The sequence below is a fragment of the Styela clava genome, chromosome 10 (genome assembly GCF_964204865.1).
Source record: "Styela clava chromosome 10, kaStyClav1.hap1.2, whole genome shotgun sequence".
Lineage (NCBI taxonomy): Eukaryota > Metazoa > Chordata > Ascidiacea > Stolidobranchia > Styelidae > Styela > Styela clava.
In genome coordinates, this window is record NC_135259.1 from 16,068,014 (window position 1) to 16,085,673 (window position 17,660).

The 17,660-nt window shown below is 35.0% G+C and overlaps 2 protein-coding genes across 3 annotated transcripts; one reads left to right on the forward strand and one right to left on the reverse strand.

The window, feature by feature from the left end:
- The first annotated feature begins 266 nt into the window (after positions 1 to 266).
- On the forward strand, positions 267 to 8,897 carry LOC120337842 (uncharacterized). Of its 2 annotated transcripts, none has more exons than XM_039405738.2 (14): positions 267 to 453; positions 987 to 1,066; positions 1,616 to 1,817; positions 2,340 to 2,441; positions 2,767 to 2,902; positions 2,971 to 3,046; positions 3,507 to 3,684; positions 4,351 to 4,511; positions 4,909 to 5,046; positions 5,462 to 5,564; positions 5,914 to 5,961; positions 6,447 to 6,611; positions 7,054 to 7,801; positions 8,208 to 8,897. In XM_039405738.2, the coding sequence occupies exons 1-14, from the start codon at positions 396 to 398 to the stop codon at positions 8,212 to 8,214; spliced, it is 2,202 nt and encodes a 733-aa protein (XP_039261672.2). In that variant the 5' UTR covers positions 267 to 395; the 3' UTR covers positions 8,215 to 8,897. The 2 variants fall into 2 exon arrangements, with proteins under 2 accessions (XP_039261672.2, XP_039261673.2); XM_039405739.2 differs by having other exon boundaries at positions 270 to 453; positions 2,971 to 3,037.
- Positions 8,898 to 9,986: 1,089 nt separating this feature from the next.
- On the reverse strand, positions 9,987 to 17,551 carry LOC120337522 (uncharacterized). The gene is made up of 3 exons (XM_039405325.2): positions 13,719 to 17,551; positions 13,273 to 13,342; positions 9,987 to 12,810 (listed from the first exon to the last, which is right to left on the reverse strand). The coding sequence occupies exons 1-3, from the start codon at positions 17,349 to 17,351 to the stop codon at positions 12,056 to 12,058; spliced, it is 4,458 nt and encodes a 1,485-aa protein (XP_039261259.2). The 5' UTR covers positions 17,352 to 17,551; the 3' UTR covers positions 9,987 to 12,055.
- Positions 17,552 to 17,660: the final 109 nt, after the last annotated feature.

Here is a 17,660-nt window from a genome sequence, read left to right on the forward strand (position 1 = left end):
CTTTTATTTATTTCATTTTGTACACTAGTTTTGCATGACGAAAATAAAAATCTGAATCTGAATTCAGCAGCCATTTTGCTTCAGAAGTGTTGTAGTTGCGCTAAAGAAAGAAAAACGACCCAGAAAAGTTGGGATATACCATCCGAAAAGTAGCTGTCAGTACCTTAAAGACAGTGTTAAAAACAAGTTAGTGATTTCGATCATGCTAAATTCCATACCTGCATAGAAAATTTCATACTGCGCAAAATTGGAGACGGACATCTAGACTCAAAACAGCAGAGCTGCAGCTTCAGCTGTTTTTCAGTTCATGAGCGACGCGCGCTGAATCACTAATGCTGAATCTGCTATCGTTTAGTTAGGTTGCTGGTTGTGCCGGTAAACGGTACCGTAATAGGATGTGGAATCAGCAGGCACCTTGGCCGCTTCTTCAGCAGCAATCAAAACAAAATCCTGGTAAGTTTTGACTATTATATTATATCACTGCATTCACTGGTAATGTTATACCAAATACTGAAATACCGGTACTAAAATTGCTATTTTTGCTAAGATGAATAACTGAAATAAAATGTTAACGCATGTGTTAAGACAGATACCGGTACCGTACTGGTACCAGATGTTTAGAAGTTTGGTCGAACAACAAACAGTGTTCATGTGTTATGATCGATCATGCGAACTGTCAGACTATGAAGCCTCTTTCTGTCTTTGCAATGTTGTAGTATAGAAAAAATCACCAACACTGTAACAGGATAAAGAAATCTATAATGATAATAAACTTATGTTCAGTACCGATATGTCTATAACCATATAATTTTACACTCATGACTATATTCAGATATTGGATGACAGAGTTAGTTATTCGGTCAGTCATTTTTGTCTGTGAAATGGCATAGGCTATATTTTTTGTTATATTTATTCATTTTTCCTTGTATACGGTATATTACGGAAATAAGTCTAATTTCACTTTTCTGAATGTTATATTTTTGTAGGTGAAGTTGATTGGGCAGCTCTTGCTCAAGCTTGGATTCATCAGAAAGGAACAGAAGATGAACAGAATTTGCCGCAACAGGTATATAGAATCAGTTTTCGCAATTATTTATTGTTACTCATTCAAAAAGTTAAGTGGTAGGCCTGATCACATTTGAAAATGTGTAATGTCTGAATTTCGCATTTCACAATGGCTGGGACATCCTCAATCTTCAAACACGTCTATTCAAACGATAAATACATACAAAAACCACTAAGCAGAGCTGCATAATAAGCTAAAAAGAAGTAAAATCTTGAAAATCATGTCATTGGATTTTTCAGAAAAATTTTTACGCCTTCAAGAGCAAAATTTAATGGGCTGGTATTTCTTTGTTTTGTGTGATAACGGGAGCGGAGCATATTGCGATTGATTTATAATATCATGGCTAACATCGCACTATATTTTGAATGTGCCATCATACCCAGACACCCTTGTTTCAGAAACAAATTGTGTGTTTGTTTAATATTTCCAAATATTGGGGACATTTTTAAAATCAGGGAACTCTATCATATTGAATTCGTAATGTTATTCACATTATTCTTGTTTTACTGAACTGTACCTATCTAACATAATCTATCATCAAATACACAGAATGTGGCAAAACCCCCTGAACCATCACAAAATATACCTCCTGAGCAAGTACCAGTTGCTACACAACAGCAGATGTTATGGCAACAACAAGGGCATTGGCAACAAAATCAAGGCTGGGGACACGGACCTCAACAGGGATGGAATCAACAAGATCATTCTCAGCAGTGGAATCAAATGAACCAACATCCTCAGCAGTGGCAAGGTGACTTAACTTTTCAGGTTTTTCATTGAGAACCATAGATTTGAGGAAAACTACCAAACCCCAATCTTCTGATACAGTTATAAAGCGACATCAGCTTCGATTCCCGCCCCTATGCTGACAAAAATGCAAATTTCGATCACCGATTATAGGATTTTAGAAAATTTTGGGGGCTCCCGAAGTATGCGAACCAAGATGGCGGACATCGGAATGTTATATGTGTACTAGGTTAGGGTTAGGCCATAATTTTAGGTATAAATACTACGGGAGGCTCTTGGCTAGTCTTCGAACTGATAATAGGACTAAAATAAGGTAAATTGGAAAAAAATTATGGCCTAACCCTAACCTGTTACCCATGTTACGTTCCGATGTCCGCCATATTGGTTCGCATACTTCGGGAGCACCAAATTTTGATTCTAAATTACCAAGAAATGCGAATCTTGATAACAAAAACTTTGGTGTATGCAACCTTTTTTTAATTGTTTGTAGAGAACGCTTGGTCAATTTTATATTTTCTGAATTTAGGAAACTTCAACCAGCAGCAATGGTTTGGAAATGGTCATCCACCACAACATAATGAGGAACCTAAACCACCACTTCCTCCACCAGAAGATGAACCCACGAATGGTTGGTAATTTATATCTATAAGATCTATTTCTATCTACTAATATTGATTGATCATTTCTGCATATCCTTAAAACGAGTTACATATTTTCGATAGCAGTATATTACAAAGTTTTCAAGAGGAAATTTCTCTTATCATCTGTATTATCTATTAGTGAATATGTTCAAATTGGAATAGTTCCCAAATTACCATTATTTTTTAAAAATATTTATTTTGAGTATTGTACAGTGTTACTTCGTTCTGCATTAAAATAATGATATATGTTTGAATAAGGCCAAAATTTCCTACTATAAACCTCGCTGATATTCATTCTCTGTCCCAACTCAGGTAACAACGTAGCAGATATAATACCTCCGCCTCCATTGCCTGTTGATGGTCTTGGAAATATGGATCAAAATTTGAGAACGGATAATCACAAGGAAATAATAGATTACAGTCATCAACATCCCAGTGGAGAATTCAAGTAAGATAAAAAGAATGCTATGTAAATTTTTTTTGTTTTTTTCTTGTTATTAACTTCATGTTTTCTAGTTTTAGAAAAGATGAAAGATTTACTGAAGATTATCATCCAAAAAATAGTTTTGTTGTTGAAGATCAGGTGAATAATGTAATTTTGTTTATTGATTTGTGTTTTTGATGTTGAATATTTCAGATAGAAACTTTTGTTAGTGAGTTATTATTTAGATATGGTCTTACCATAAAATGGCAACGGTTTAGGGAGGTAGCTTTTACAAAGCCTTTTTTGGAGTGAAATCCATATAAAAATTCACTTCTTCAAATTTGGGAAGATTTGGAATTTTAAAATGAATTGTAAACTGTTGTACTATTTGTAAATATAATATATATATATATATAAAGGGTATCCGAAAAAATTTCGCCTGATTTTATAGTATTAACAATTATTTCTTTGTCTTTGTTTATTAATAGTCCTTAGTTCTCCAATTGTTCATTTTACTATAAAGACAAAAAATTGCAATTCATAAATACAATCAAATGCGTTATAGATCTGTGATTTGGTTATAGTAATACATGACACTGACTAACCAATGAATATTTTTATACATCAGTTTTACCAAGATCATTCGAATGCTACACTATGGACAGTTGGTGATCCACAACCTCCACCATGGAGAAGAAATAAAGGGAATTGGAACCAAACACACTTGCAATGGCAAGGACAGAATGAAAATGAATTCACTCCTCCATTGATGGATCAGGGTTTCGGACAAGATGGATTTCAAATGGGTATGCTTTGGTGTAGAAAGGAGTAGCTATTATTATTATAGTTCTGGGGAAAGAAACGTTGATAAGGTTGTTGAAGATAGGGCTATGGTGTCTGAGTTTGGCATGCTTTCGCTGGAGACTTATTTTCAAATTTCTCAGAATCAGAATTTCAAACTTTTAATAGTAATTAAAGAAATGAAATAAATTCTACGGGACACAAAAACCATTGAGTTTACTAACTTACAGTTTACTTTACTAGTTTAAAAGTCTATTAATACACCAAAGTTTTGTTAGGAGCCGAAGTATAAATCAATTTTTTTACAACTCTTGAGTCAAAGTGAAAATGTTTTGTGATCCCGAGTCGTAGTCAAATATAAATTTTCTCCAACTTCACAATCGCTGGCTAGGGATGTCATATTTAAATAATTCATCGTTATAAAATTGTCAAAAATATTTTAATAATCTCGTGTTTCTAAGAACACTGATTAGAAGTCCCATATCTACTAGTATCTGATGGCATATGTCACAATATATTTATGAAATATCGCTCTTGATGCAATAGTCTCGGTCATATGCTACTAGAAAAGTTGCATAAAATATTTGTTGCACTGTTCAAATACATTTGAGGTGATGAATATAGCAAACTATAGCGCACACCATTAATCAACTTCAATGTGTTGCATGCAGATGATTCTAAACGTCGGAAACTTCCACCATGGATACGAGAGGGATTGGAAAAAATGGAAAGAGAAAAACAAAAGAAATTACAGCAAGAACAAATGTTAAAAAAAGAAAACGAATTGGAACTAGAAACAAAAAAGAACAGAGATCCGAATAAGAGTAAATTTGTAAGTTAACCACAAACTACAGCCCGTGGGCGGAATCCGGCCGTTGGGTAATTCAATCTGGCCCGCCCGATGCTGCAACAACCAAACTAAAACCAAATTCTGATGTTTAAGCTAAAAAACAGCTCAAGGAATTTGTTGAGATTGCGATTAAATTCAGTTTTGGAACGAGGCTTATTGTTTTCCACTTTTGCTTTTGTAACACTGTGAATATTGTGCATAAAATGGTACTTTTTATGTCTCGCTTACATGGCCCGCCAGTCTCGGTGGGCAAAATTTTTGGTCCCCATTAACCTTACCCACCCCCCTGGGTTACATGCATCTAAATGTATAGCAAAAGAAGTAAGGAATTTACTTATTTTCCATTATCATTGTGGAAATTTTATCATGCTATTTATAGGAATCTGATGATGAAGAATCAGATTCTGAACTTCCTGATGCTGACCAGGATGTAGAAGAAGAAAATGAACAAGAGGAAGAAGATATTCAGGAGGAAAATGAACCTGAAATGACGAAAGAAGAGAAACAACAAGAATTGGTGAGACACTCGCATGCCATCGCAAGTCCATGTATCTGAAACAAATAACTGGTTAATTATTCTCATACCTGACATGACACTGGTATTTGGATGAGAGGCGTGTTTCGTCATTATATTAATCTGTTTCATTGACTTTTCTCTCTCTTTAATAAATATGCAAATCTTATCATTTCATGTTTATGTTATTTATGAACTTTATTTTTTTATTTATCATTATTTTTATTCATCATTCAGTTGATTAATGGTTCACCATATGATCAAGTGGTGTTTTCATCTTCCCTCTCCCTCAGGATAAACGTAAAATTTATTCCTATCTCTCTGTGGTCGAGCCATAAGATTATCGTCTTTTCTCTCTCCGGGATAAATATGAAAACTATATCCAATTTCATACTTCTTTACATTTGTTGATTTTTAGATGTTTAAAGTTCGTAGAATGTTGACTGAAATTCTTCTTGATGTTACCAACTCTGAATCAGAATCAATAGCGGAAGAAGTTTACACTAAAACTAAGAAAAAAGGTAGGAAATTGAATTGAAGTGCTCTTATAATTGGATACTTTTTATAAAAAAGTAATTATTAAACAACATTGTCTAGCTTATTTTTCATTGTGGCATACCACCTCACAGACAGTTAAGTTAGTTGTTGGTGCCTATTATGATGTTGAACTTCGAATTAAATATTGACAGTCGTGATTAGAAAAGTGATTGCTGAATATTTGCCTAATTGTTAATATATATATTCTGGGCTGAGACGAGTTTCATATTTGTATGTTTATACTACATATTGTTATTTATTTGAATGAATATAATGTTGTTTGTTTATCTTTCTTTTTATTAACCTGATATATTTTTGTTGACGGGCCAATAGCTCAAGCAAACTCGATAGTCAAATCAAAATCAGCTTCTTCACAATTTGGTAAGTACCTCTGAGGAGTTATCAAATAGGTTAATAGGTATTGTGTGAGTGAATGACAAATATGTCGATGTCAGCGGAGAATTTTCAGATTTTAGACTAGTGGTTAAGAGCTGTTTTTTTACTATGTTGGCATCACAGATGAAAGATCTGGGTTCAAATCTCATGCCCACCACATCACCCAGCGTAATAAATTTGGTAGTCGATGCAGAACCGAAAAATTTCTGGTCTTTCAAAAATAGCACTGCTTGTGCAGACTAGCTTGGGAGTGAAAAAATTGTGCCACTAGAGAACAAAATTAACGTTATCTTGATTAATCTATTATGGTATTAAGTGAGTATAGAAACGTCCTATTATGATTCTAGAAAATGGATCAAAAAGCAGATACATGAGCTTTCATTTTGTTTTGGCAGCCAGCAAATTGACACAATTACCATATTTTGACCAGTTGGTATTTCCAATTCTTGATAGCTATTGCATGTATATAGGTCTCATTGCTGGATACGGATCTGGTAGTGATGAAGAGGAATCAGCAGATGAAAGGGAGGAAAGTGATGAGTCATCCAGTGATGATGATCAAACATCGGATAAAATTAAACAAAAACAAAATGAGTTTAATCTGCGTCAACGTGAAGTTTTGAAAGTATTGGAAGGTGATTTGACATTTTTATAAACCGTAATAGTCTTTGGTTAGAAGATATTCATTCTTCTTCGAAAACGTAAGTCTGACATGTTTGTGTAAATTAACATTAAATTATGAAAAGCAAAAAACAGACTAGTTCAGTAATTTCGTTCCACAGTTGGTCATTGCATTCAGGGAATTAATTCAGTCATTTGACTTTAAACTGATGTGGTCTTTGGCCATTGTGAATGGTACCTGGATGAGGCCAGTGCTTGTGGCCCTCAGGGAACCTCTCTGTGGACTTCTAGGATCCACTTTGCAAAACACTGGCTTGATTTGTGATAAAATATGCTACCTACGATATGCTATTATCCAGGGTTAATCAGGTGTCTAACCTGAAAATATTATTTTTCAGTTTTGCCTCGCTCGGTATTACTTTCTCGAGATATCTGTAGCATATCTATTTTTTACAGAAATGGAAAAGCGGAAAACTGCTGAAGAAAAGGAAAGTGATGAAGAAGAACAAATAGATGAAAATGAAATCACAGAACCAGATGAAAAAATTACCATTAAGCATGAACAACCTGAACCTCAAACAATTGTCCCCAAAGTCATTCTAAAAAAAGAAATTTCATCAGATTCTTCAAATTCGAGTTCAAGTTCAGAAAGTGACGAAATTATCGAATCCAAAACTAAATTAAAACAAAAATCCCGATCTCGAACGCCAAAAAAATCAAAAAACTCGCATAAAACTAGTGATAGAAGTTCGAGATCACCTTCAAAATCAAAAAAGATTTCTCGTTCTTATGATAGAAGAAAATCAAGGGATCACAGGTCACGATCTCCTGATCGCAAACGATCACCGTCTCGAGATCGAAGACGTTCTCGTGAGCGCAAGCGATCAAGAGACCGAAGAAGATCCAGGTCACACGATAGGAAGAGGTCAAGGTCACGGAGTCGTAGATCCCATTCTCGGAGTAGGAAAAAAAGAAAGCACCGTTCCTCTTCTCGAGAGAGGAGCGGTGACATTGGTAAGTCTCGAAGGTCATCGAGTAAAAAAGGAGTAAGTAAATCAAAGGGGGGTAAAAAGTCCAAAAAGAAGAAAAAGCAAGAATCTTCATCCAGCGATAGTTCCAGTGGTGATAGTGAAGAATATTTGAAACATAAAAAATCAAAAAAATCGTCTGGTAAGAAAGATCGGAGGAAGAGGTCTACATCAAGGTAAATACATATTTTTCCAATATTTTTCTAGGAAATTCTTTGTTTTCAGCAAGTAAGGTGAGTGCTTACATTATTCTGAATCCCGTCCATTACTCGCTTAAAAAGTTGGGAAAAATTGTAGTGTTTGGGCGCCATGACCTGTGGTTCCAGACTAACCAATTGGCATTGCAGGTTACAATCTTGGTTCGTAGAGAGCGTAATAAGTTGGATAGAAAGGCGATGCCGAATTGTAAGAATTTTGATCCTTCCGAAAAATGGAAGCTCCTTATGTATTCTTGGATATCAATGGTTGCTCATACAAGGCCGTATTGGGTGCGAGAGACTCTGATGAAAGTCTTAATACTCTGTAATTGGCCAGTATGGCGATCGAATCATATACTTAACTCTTAATTACTTTTTTCCACAGATCGTAATCGCGACCTTTCATCCCAGTCATACAAGAGAGCGCCTACTGGAATTTCTACAGAAAAAATGGAGATGTTTCTCTGTCAGAAAATGTTCTTTGTTCCGTGTAGTGTTTCTTCACACCTTCATATTGTGCATATATATTCTAGATGGTTTGATGACTTGAGAACTGATTTTTTAAGATCTTCTCTGTTTACATCATGCTGTATAACATTGTGTAGCTCCCAATAAAGTGAATTCAGTTGTGTTGAATTTGAAAAGATTGCTCCTGACATATAAAATAATGTATTTCAGTGATGTTATTTTATATCTTTTTGTTGAATCAAAATTTTTACATAGAAAATTTGATCAAGTCTCCTGCGTACTAAGTAGATGAGGACTTCGTATTTGATGCCAAAGTAATCTAAACTTTTTACAATTTGCATGGTCTTTATCAATGGCACAGACCGAGAATTTACTTGAACCAACAACTCAAAAAATATTTAATATCTGTAAATTTCCCACCAGTTTCAACACTGTTGCACTCCAACGAGAAATATTATATCGTTACCACAAAGGTGGTAGAGTATTCGTGGAAATATAGTTGTGTAGACGCTAATCTTTCTGTATTTCATACCCTTTTATGTTGATTTTTGTACCAGGTAAGTATGTGTTATTTATTCCAACTTGCTAGTAAACGTTTTTCAAATCAGTGTTGGTTTGATGTTTGTTATTCAGGGGTGTGCCAGTTTACTGGGGTTAAGACTTTTTCTCAAATACTAACGAGGAATATATGAGACCCCATTAAGATGGAATGTTATGGCCAGTTCCATTGTGGTGTAAAAAGGTTATTGTGGTGGGTCTGCAAAGAGTGGTTTCCATCATTCATGCAGGACTCATTGTACAACCTACCTACATCCCTATCTATAGATAGCTAGGATAAGTAAGATTTACGTTTTTATCCAGGGGAGAGGAAAGACGGCTTAATCATTTGGCAAACTGCTGCTTCTCATTGAGTTACCAGTGCATGTTGGGTGAGGGGTTAGGTAGCCAGTTACTTGTTTTCTGAAGCATGTACTTGATGGTGGAGATAACCGACCAATGAGGCCATCTGGTTAAGCTGTTATACTGTTTTTTCCTTAACCCCGGGGGCCCTCGGTCCTAGTAAAGCTCACCTGTGTCTAGGGCTGGGCATTTTCGAATACCTTGTGATTTCAGAATCGAATCGAATAATTTTTTCGAATCGAATCTCGAATACTTGAAAATATAAAATTGTAAGCGACTTTATTATAGTAATTGATCCTCTCAACAAATGAATTACTGAAGACATGGAAAAAATTACTCAGATAGATTACTGAGCGTTCACACAGAATAACGAACACGTTTTATCAATAACTCCTTACAGAAAATAGTCATATGTTAGAATTTCGTTGAAAAAATATGACTCCAATGAAAAAAAAATTGGGGAATTCACCTCGACCATTAGCGGAAAGATAAAAACAAGATGGCGGGGATTCGAAATTCCCGTCTGAATCGATTCGAATGGTTTACTATTCGATTCGAATATTCGATTCGAAATGCCCAGCCCTACCTGTGTCACATTTCCTTGAGTGCTATTCAATAAATGTTTGGGACCTGACTGACTTCAGCTGTAATAATTATTATGTCATTAGCATTTTGATACTGAGTCAATGGATCTCACTAAACTCTTCCCATGAACGACCACAGCCAGAATACTTTTGTGTATGTTACCTCAGATTTCATAAACTTCCAAACACTGACGACAATACCACCATATCACAAAGGTCTCAATGAAAAATGTACTTGTGTAATGAAAATTGGAAATAGTAAACAATTAGAAAATACATAAAAAAACAGTCTATAAAAGAAAAGTAGGTTTGAATAAGAATAAGGTTTGCAAGCGTTGTTATTCCAACAGTAACCATTTTTCCCGAAAAAGTCTGAAGGCATATTTATTTGTGTAGCATGCTCAAAAGTTGTGTTGTGTAAAGGGTGCATCGGATGGAACCGAATCCAAATGTTACACGAGCATCTTATTCGTTTGCAAGCGTTGTTATTCGAATAGTAATCATTTTCCTAAAAAAGTCTGAACATTGATCCGTGTAGCATGTGGTGTTGTGTGAACAAGCGATGTATGGGAAATCAAGTTGTCCGTAGGGATGGGCAATGTAGAATAATATACTCTTCTAGAATAGCTAAATCGGATCCAGAATACCGAATCCTATTCTATTTTCATACTTATTCAAAAAGTGGGGATTTCCACAATGCTATATTTGGATGTTAAAAAATTGTAAATGCATTACTATCAATTTATTATTTATTTGGAAATGTCTCGAACATTGGATTTCATTTGATATTAAACAGGCATTTCCCAGAACAATATAATTTAGGAATATTACATTATGTTTTGCCTTCAATTGTTCTAAATGTAGGTTTTCCCTAAATACTGATATGCTAAATTAAGACAAGCTTTACACATTTTAATAGTAAGCTGTTAAATACAGAAAAAGATATGAAATAGCGTTAAAACATTCATAATGTTAGTCTGCCAAGTTTACTGAAACATACCCCCTGAGAATTAATTAGAAGCAGGACCAGCGTGTGGCCAACCTACGCGCCGCTGTAAAATTTTAAATGAAACCATATTTAATTAAAATCACCTTTTTATTCTGTGCGAGCAACACTGGTAAACAGAGTTCCCGTAAACGCGATTTCGTACTTAGTTATTAGGTATAATAATATCTAAAGACGAATTCTATGATTATTTATTATCGTTACATATCATTATCTACCCAGACGTGGCCATACTCAATATCATTATCATCGCCAGATGCGGCAACTTCTTTTTAAATTTATCGGCGACTAAAATACTACAGACACTAGATCAAACGTGGACTATCTTGAACGATAGAAATGGACCGAAAAATATGTAATCTTTTGAGAGGTAAATTTAAATTTGACAGATTTTCGCGTTTTGCGATATTACTTTGAATTTCGGATAATGGTGTAATAAAATTACTCGTAAACAATATTTGATCTAAATTAATCGCAGGTAATGTTATAACATTTAACGCCTGGCTTTTGGTTTATATGCATCATTTTTTTGGAGAAGTACCAGGTCGCAAAAAATCATATAATGTAAAATGAAGCAAGGCAATCAGATTATCGCCAGTCAGTCGGCACAAATAATTATTATACGCTAGCTTGATAGCAAAGCAGAAAAACGCAAAAATGGTGCAATAACGCCGTCTTCGCCTTGAGGGGTACTTCGCCGACTTCCTGTCCTGAATATGCCGATTGAGATTAGTAGATTACCGTCTTTGATGTTTACCGATTTTACGGGTTCTTTGCAAGCAGACGCAAATTTAATTAAACGAGAGAGATTTCCACACGAGAAAAAACGCTCGTCTTTAATTGATAAATTGGAAACCCGAAGACGCATGGCGCCGGAGAAGCTGAAACCGGAATACTTTGGGATTCGAATCCTCCGGATCCGGTATTCTATATTGCTCATTCTAGTTGTGAGACAATCATCCTCTTCCTTCACAATAACAACCGAGTAGATGACTATGGCTAAAGTGAAGGTAGAGTCATAAACTCAATTATAATTAAAAGCCTATGCTTTGGACTTGGGTAACATAGCTATATATAACCAGTAAACATGCTTAATCAAGGTGCAATTAACCTCTCAAGGAAATCAGCATTTCTGTTTCACTTTGCATGACATTACTTGAGCTCTCATGCAATATGATTTACACGAACACATGAAGAAAGTACACTTTGATGGCAACAGTTTCATCAAAATTGGAAGAGAAAGTACTTGAAGTTAGCAAGAATGAAAAAAGAGTATCAGCTTCTGTGGGCAGTCAGATTTTCCCAATTTAATTTCAAATTAGCACTGATGCTGCATGGGTAATGGTAAGCTTTCAATGGTGTACCATTGAATCTTGAATTCAATTTATCTTCCTTTGAAACTATAGTAGCTCCAGTGCGGTGACATAAACTACATATAATCTGGTTCGATGTACGAACTGCGTCCCATAAGCCGTATAATTGTCCACGAATGGCGTACACGCCGTCAGCCCACAGAGCACAATTTCCATGAACCCACAAAGGTGCTAAATTGAATTTATGACTTATACAGACGCTTGTTGAATCACTCTCATTCAAGTCTCCATGAAAACTAGAATTGGACGACGTTTGACGTTTCCGTCCTGAATTTTGAGATGGCCGTGATGTTTGTTGTGATGACCTTCGATTTGAGGAAAGAGTTCCTTGCTGTGTAGAAGCAATGCTGGATTTGTTATGAGGTAGAGTAATTTTGGGCTCGAGGAAGACAATAGAGTTAATGTTGGATATTAATCCATCAGTCTGAGAGTTAGAATCTGTTTCAGCGTCAAAGTTAGTGCTTGGGACAAGTTTACATTCATTTTTAGGACCTGGGATGCGTAATGCTACATTTCCAAGCTTTTGTACAACTTTTTGTTTCTTTTGCCATGATGCATTTCTAGAATCTTGCAGTACGTGCTCCAGTGTTGAAATTGTCCTCAAACGATGCGAGGACTTTTTGATGGTTTCTGTGAGATCTTCAACTTTGTTGCCTCCTAAAAAGATCAATTCTAGATTTTAGTGGATGATTTTTTATGATTAATACTATTGCTTTATCTGATGTTTTTTATGGAGATTTATTTCAATCTAAGATGTAGCGGCCAAACTAATAGTGTAAAGAGTACTAATAGATTTAAATGAGGAACCATATAAATGTATATAGCCCACAGAGCTTTACATAGCGACTCTGGCCTGGCTCCAGGTAGACAAAAAGGCTTAATGCTTAGTCAAGTTTCATAAATTTAAACTTCGAATATCCCTAATTTTGAAATTCTGATTTTGAAGAATTCAAGATTATGATTCCGGCTTGATGGAGTTTGATAATATGCCTCCAATAATGGTATTAATCACAGCCCTGGGTTTTCTTTCGCGACAGAGATGAATCAACTTCAGTCAAAAGAGGTTGAGGGGAATTAAACAAAACTATTCATTTCCGAATCGAATCATTTGATACTTACCAACTATAGGACAATCTTCTTCTACTCTTGCTGTCATGAAGCAAGTTCCTTCCTCCCTGTCGATAGTAACCTAGAATAACATGTACGAAGTAAAGTGTGGTGAACAGCTTTCTAAATTGTAAAACAAACTAAACTAATGTGCAATGACAAAATCTTGCCATGTTTAATGAGTTGAAACAGAGCTTTCTATATTGCGCATAAATAAAAAAAAGTGCAAATTATGTTCGATAAATTTTTCATATACGATCAGTCTTGACTAACAATATCCACGCTCTTTTTCACTGTAATCCATTCATTTCTGCTTTCATTCGTTGGCTTTAATGTAATTTTACATGACACGCATGAAAACTAGATATTTTTATAGAAAAGAAGGAAGGGGGTCATAGTATTAGATAATAAAAAATTGAGAACTACTGCCTATCACTTTCAATGCTATTTTGACCTACCTCTGGACTTCCATTAGCTGCATGTGCCATGTCTTCTGTGATACCACCTTGATTCAACTTCTGATGTTCATTGATAGAGTCTTGCCTTGCTAAAAGCTCTTCCGCGAGAGGTCGATAGGGTCCAAATAAATCACCTAAGCCAAGAAGATGGTTTGCTGGAAGGTGACAAAAACAACAAGTAGTTGCTCTAGGTTCCATAATGGAAAGAATATGACTGACTTTTGGGATATGTTGAAATGGACATAACATTTGTACATTGTCTAGAGATTTATTTGCTGTTGTACCAGAGTATGATTGTCTTACTCCGAATGTTGGCATTGCTCTTTTCTGTAACATTTGGGATTGGATCGATGACCCTCCAGCATGGGTGATAACATTAGTATTCTCTGCTATTCTTGGTTTGTTTCTAGGGAAGCTTTCGGTGGAATTTTGCTTAGGATTACTTTTTAACAAACTTTTAGCAGTTTTTGTTGTCAAAAATCTCGAATTTCCGCTATCCGCCTTTGAAATACAGCTTGATTCGGCAGAATTTTTTTGAATCCTTGAAGTAATCATCTTGAAATGTTTTTTCGTGGTAAATATTGATGCTGCAACATTTTTAACTGCTTTTACTGAAGTACCTCTTGCTGCAATTTCTAGCATAGCTTTTTTATTTGCTGTAGTTCTTCGAACAGGATTATCTTGTCGTATTCGCTCAACAATTTTTAGAGGTCTTCTTTTTATGATGGCATTGACTTTGTGAGGTTTTTGTGGACTTGAAGACGTACAAGATTTGTGAAGCAATTTACTGCTTTGGGTTTTGTTGTCCAAAATTGATTTGTTTCGACTAGAGGAGACTTTTCCAAGTTTTTTCGATGCTTTAGTCACCATGCCACTTGTTCTGCCTTGTTTTTGTTCATCATTTCTAGTTTGTTGTACAATTAACCGCTTTTCATTTTGAGGTATAGAAAGAGCCGGACCATTGAATACAATTGGTCCATCAGAATACATAATTTTAGAAGCAAACGGTTTGGAATAGGTTGGACTGTTCAAAGAAGTAGGACCTAATACTACTGCTTCATCTGGTTTTGCACACAAATTTTCCCGCTTCAGGAGTACAATAGGATTCTTAATTGATAAGACATTGTCAGTACTATTAAGAGATGGCAAGGCTTTTTCTTGATCAGATTTTCCTGGTGGTGTACAAGCCAACCTATTCAATGAGTCTCTAATTTCTGATACTTCTTTATAAGTTCTATTCTGTGGTGTGTTTTTATTAGAGTTTCGTGTTGAAGATTTTTCTTCTGCAATTATCGATGTATGCCCACTGGTTTGTCCCACAGAAACTTTTTTAAACTTAGCATCGGTGACCAGAACCCTTGGATTCAAATGTACAGTTTTCAATGATTGGGATTTCTCTTCTATAGCTTTTTCAGTTTTTGAATTCTCTTTTATGGGAACAACACTCGGGAATTTTTCATGGTTATTGACATTCTCTGATTCTCCAGTTTCGGGATATTTCAACATTTGGGCACTGGAAGAACTTGTCCTATGCCTTTTTCCAAGAGAATTCACTGTTCTATTCCTTCTACTTGTATGTTTCCGAGCTTGTATTGGTCTGAAAGTTCCTCCGAATCTTCGTATAAATTTCAGTCTTCTCGGGAAATTTGGAAGTTTGTAATAAAGAGTAGAATCGTCCGTTAACGGTAAAAGTTCATTTTTCTCAATGTTATTCTCGGCAACAATAATTTCCACAACATTATTTTTTCGAAGAAGAATTTCTCTTTTCGTCTGATAAAATTTCAGAAATTTGTTGTTTTTAATGTGATTGAATGTGTATCGACATTTTAAAAATGAAATTCCAATATTATTAAAACCATTTCTTACATCTTCAGCAGTACAGCCATGCTGTATCACTCCTGTTTTTTTCAAAAAATTGCAGAAACTTTCGTCAATTTCCAAGTCCCAATCAAGGTGCTTATTTGGTAGAGGTACTAGAACACCGCCTGAAGTTTGTACGGTTACAATAATCTTTGTGCAATGAGCTGATTGAGATAATTTTATAATTTGACGATTTGACACTTGCTGCCATCTTTTACAATAAAAAGATGCAATTTTTGATGTTGCCAACCTTTTTCTATCAACTTTCTTGCTTTTATTCACTTCAGATATCTTGCTCATATTATGTGATACTTCTTCATCGTTTCGATTTATTGAGTTAGAACTTTGTTGGTTCTCATCAGACAAAAATAAAGGAATACAAAAACTTTCCTTAGTATGATTGTTCAAAGTTTCGACAATTTCATCAGAACTTGTCAGAACAGGCACACTAACAGTCACGCCGTTCTTCAATTGTGGAGATTCATTAAAGTCTGGTACTATCGAAGCAATTGATTGTGTCCTGTTTTGAAATTCTACCAAAGTTTTAAAGACAACGGACGGTAAATTCCGAACTTGTTTTCTTGTGATTAAAATTCTTGGTTTCTTTGAGCTGTCGATAGCAAATTTGACAGGAGCTGATTTTCGTTTGGATCTCACCTTTAACACATTTTGAATTTCAGGTGTTTCATTTTCAGTTGCATTCAAACCCATGTCCATAATAATTTCAGGAGTTTGGAATTTACTATCCGAATACTCCTGCGAGTGTGTATCATCTATTGCTTTGGCAACTGCTGCGACACCATTTTGCATCACAATTTGCGTACCATGTTTTTGCCCAACTTTTTCTGCATTGTGACAACTTGTGCTGAAGCTTACAATGCCAGCTTCTATGTCAGATATTTTGATTTTACCACAATCTTCGAAGTCATTGTCAACTTTTCGACAATTACTAGTATTAACCATGGTGCATACATTAGTGACTAGATCCTCAATTATAGTTTTTATCGTGGTGTTATTTGGAATTTTATTTTTTGAATCCTCTTTAGAAAAATTGGTTGATGTTTCAATTTTCATCAAATTTTCGCTTACGTCGAGTTTTTCAACATTAGAAAGTATTTTACAATTACTTTCTTCTGTTTTATCACCAACTATATGACTAACTTCGTTCAGAAGGTTGTGCACGATCTCTTTCACACAATATGTATTATTTGTTTTACTCGCATAGTTGGCTAAGGTGTCAATTTTACCATTCATCTTCAGATGTGTTTTTTTACAAGGAAAATCAGGTTTACTTGGTTCCATTGAAGCATATGCATGGTCTATTGAAATAACTTCTTTTTTGCAATTTTTGGTTGAGTTAATATTTTGTTGATTGCTGCAGACATTGTGTAAAAAATTTTCCATTTCATGTTTTGTAGAATTGATTTCAATGGCACTTTCCTTATGTGCAAGCTTCTTTTTAGTCATATGCAAAGCACTGATTGTTATTAAAGTATCGTTTACCAATGCATCCAAAACATTGTCAACAATTATTCTTGACTCTTCGATTTCACAAATTTTATTCCTTTGTGAATATATATGATCCCACTCAGCAACACAGGTTTCTGAGCCATGCCTTTTATATTTCATTTCAACAAATTGTTTTTTATTGTTTTGATAAGTATGATCTCCTACTTGTGGAGTACATTGTCTCTCATTGCATGCGTCTTCCATTAATATATCTTCATCTTCTGTTACAGGATTTGACAAAATTCCTTCATTTTCAAGATTCATTCTATTTTCATATCTTTATCAACAATTCTGCAATTATTCTGAAAGATAGTTAGTATAGATGGTTAAGAGTGTCTTATCATAGTAATATATTACAGTATTAAAAGTAGTAGGCATACGGATGTGGCGAAAGCAATATTATGAAACTTTTGAGGATTTCAAATAATTTAAAGATTTAAAATAAAGAGGGAATTTTTGATTACTTAATTAACCCATGCCTCAGTACCGGTACCGGTACCTTCTTCAGTATTTAGATATTTTGTTCATTGCCAGATTAAATTATGGTATCAATAAATATCAGTATATACAGAT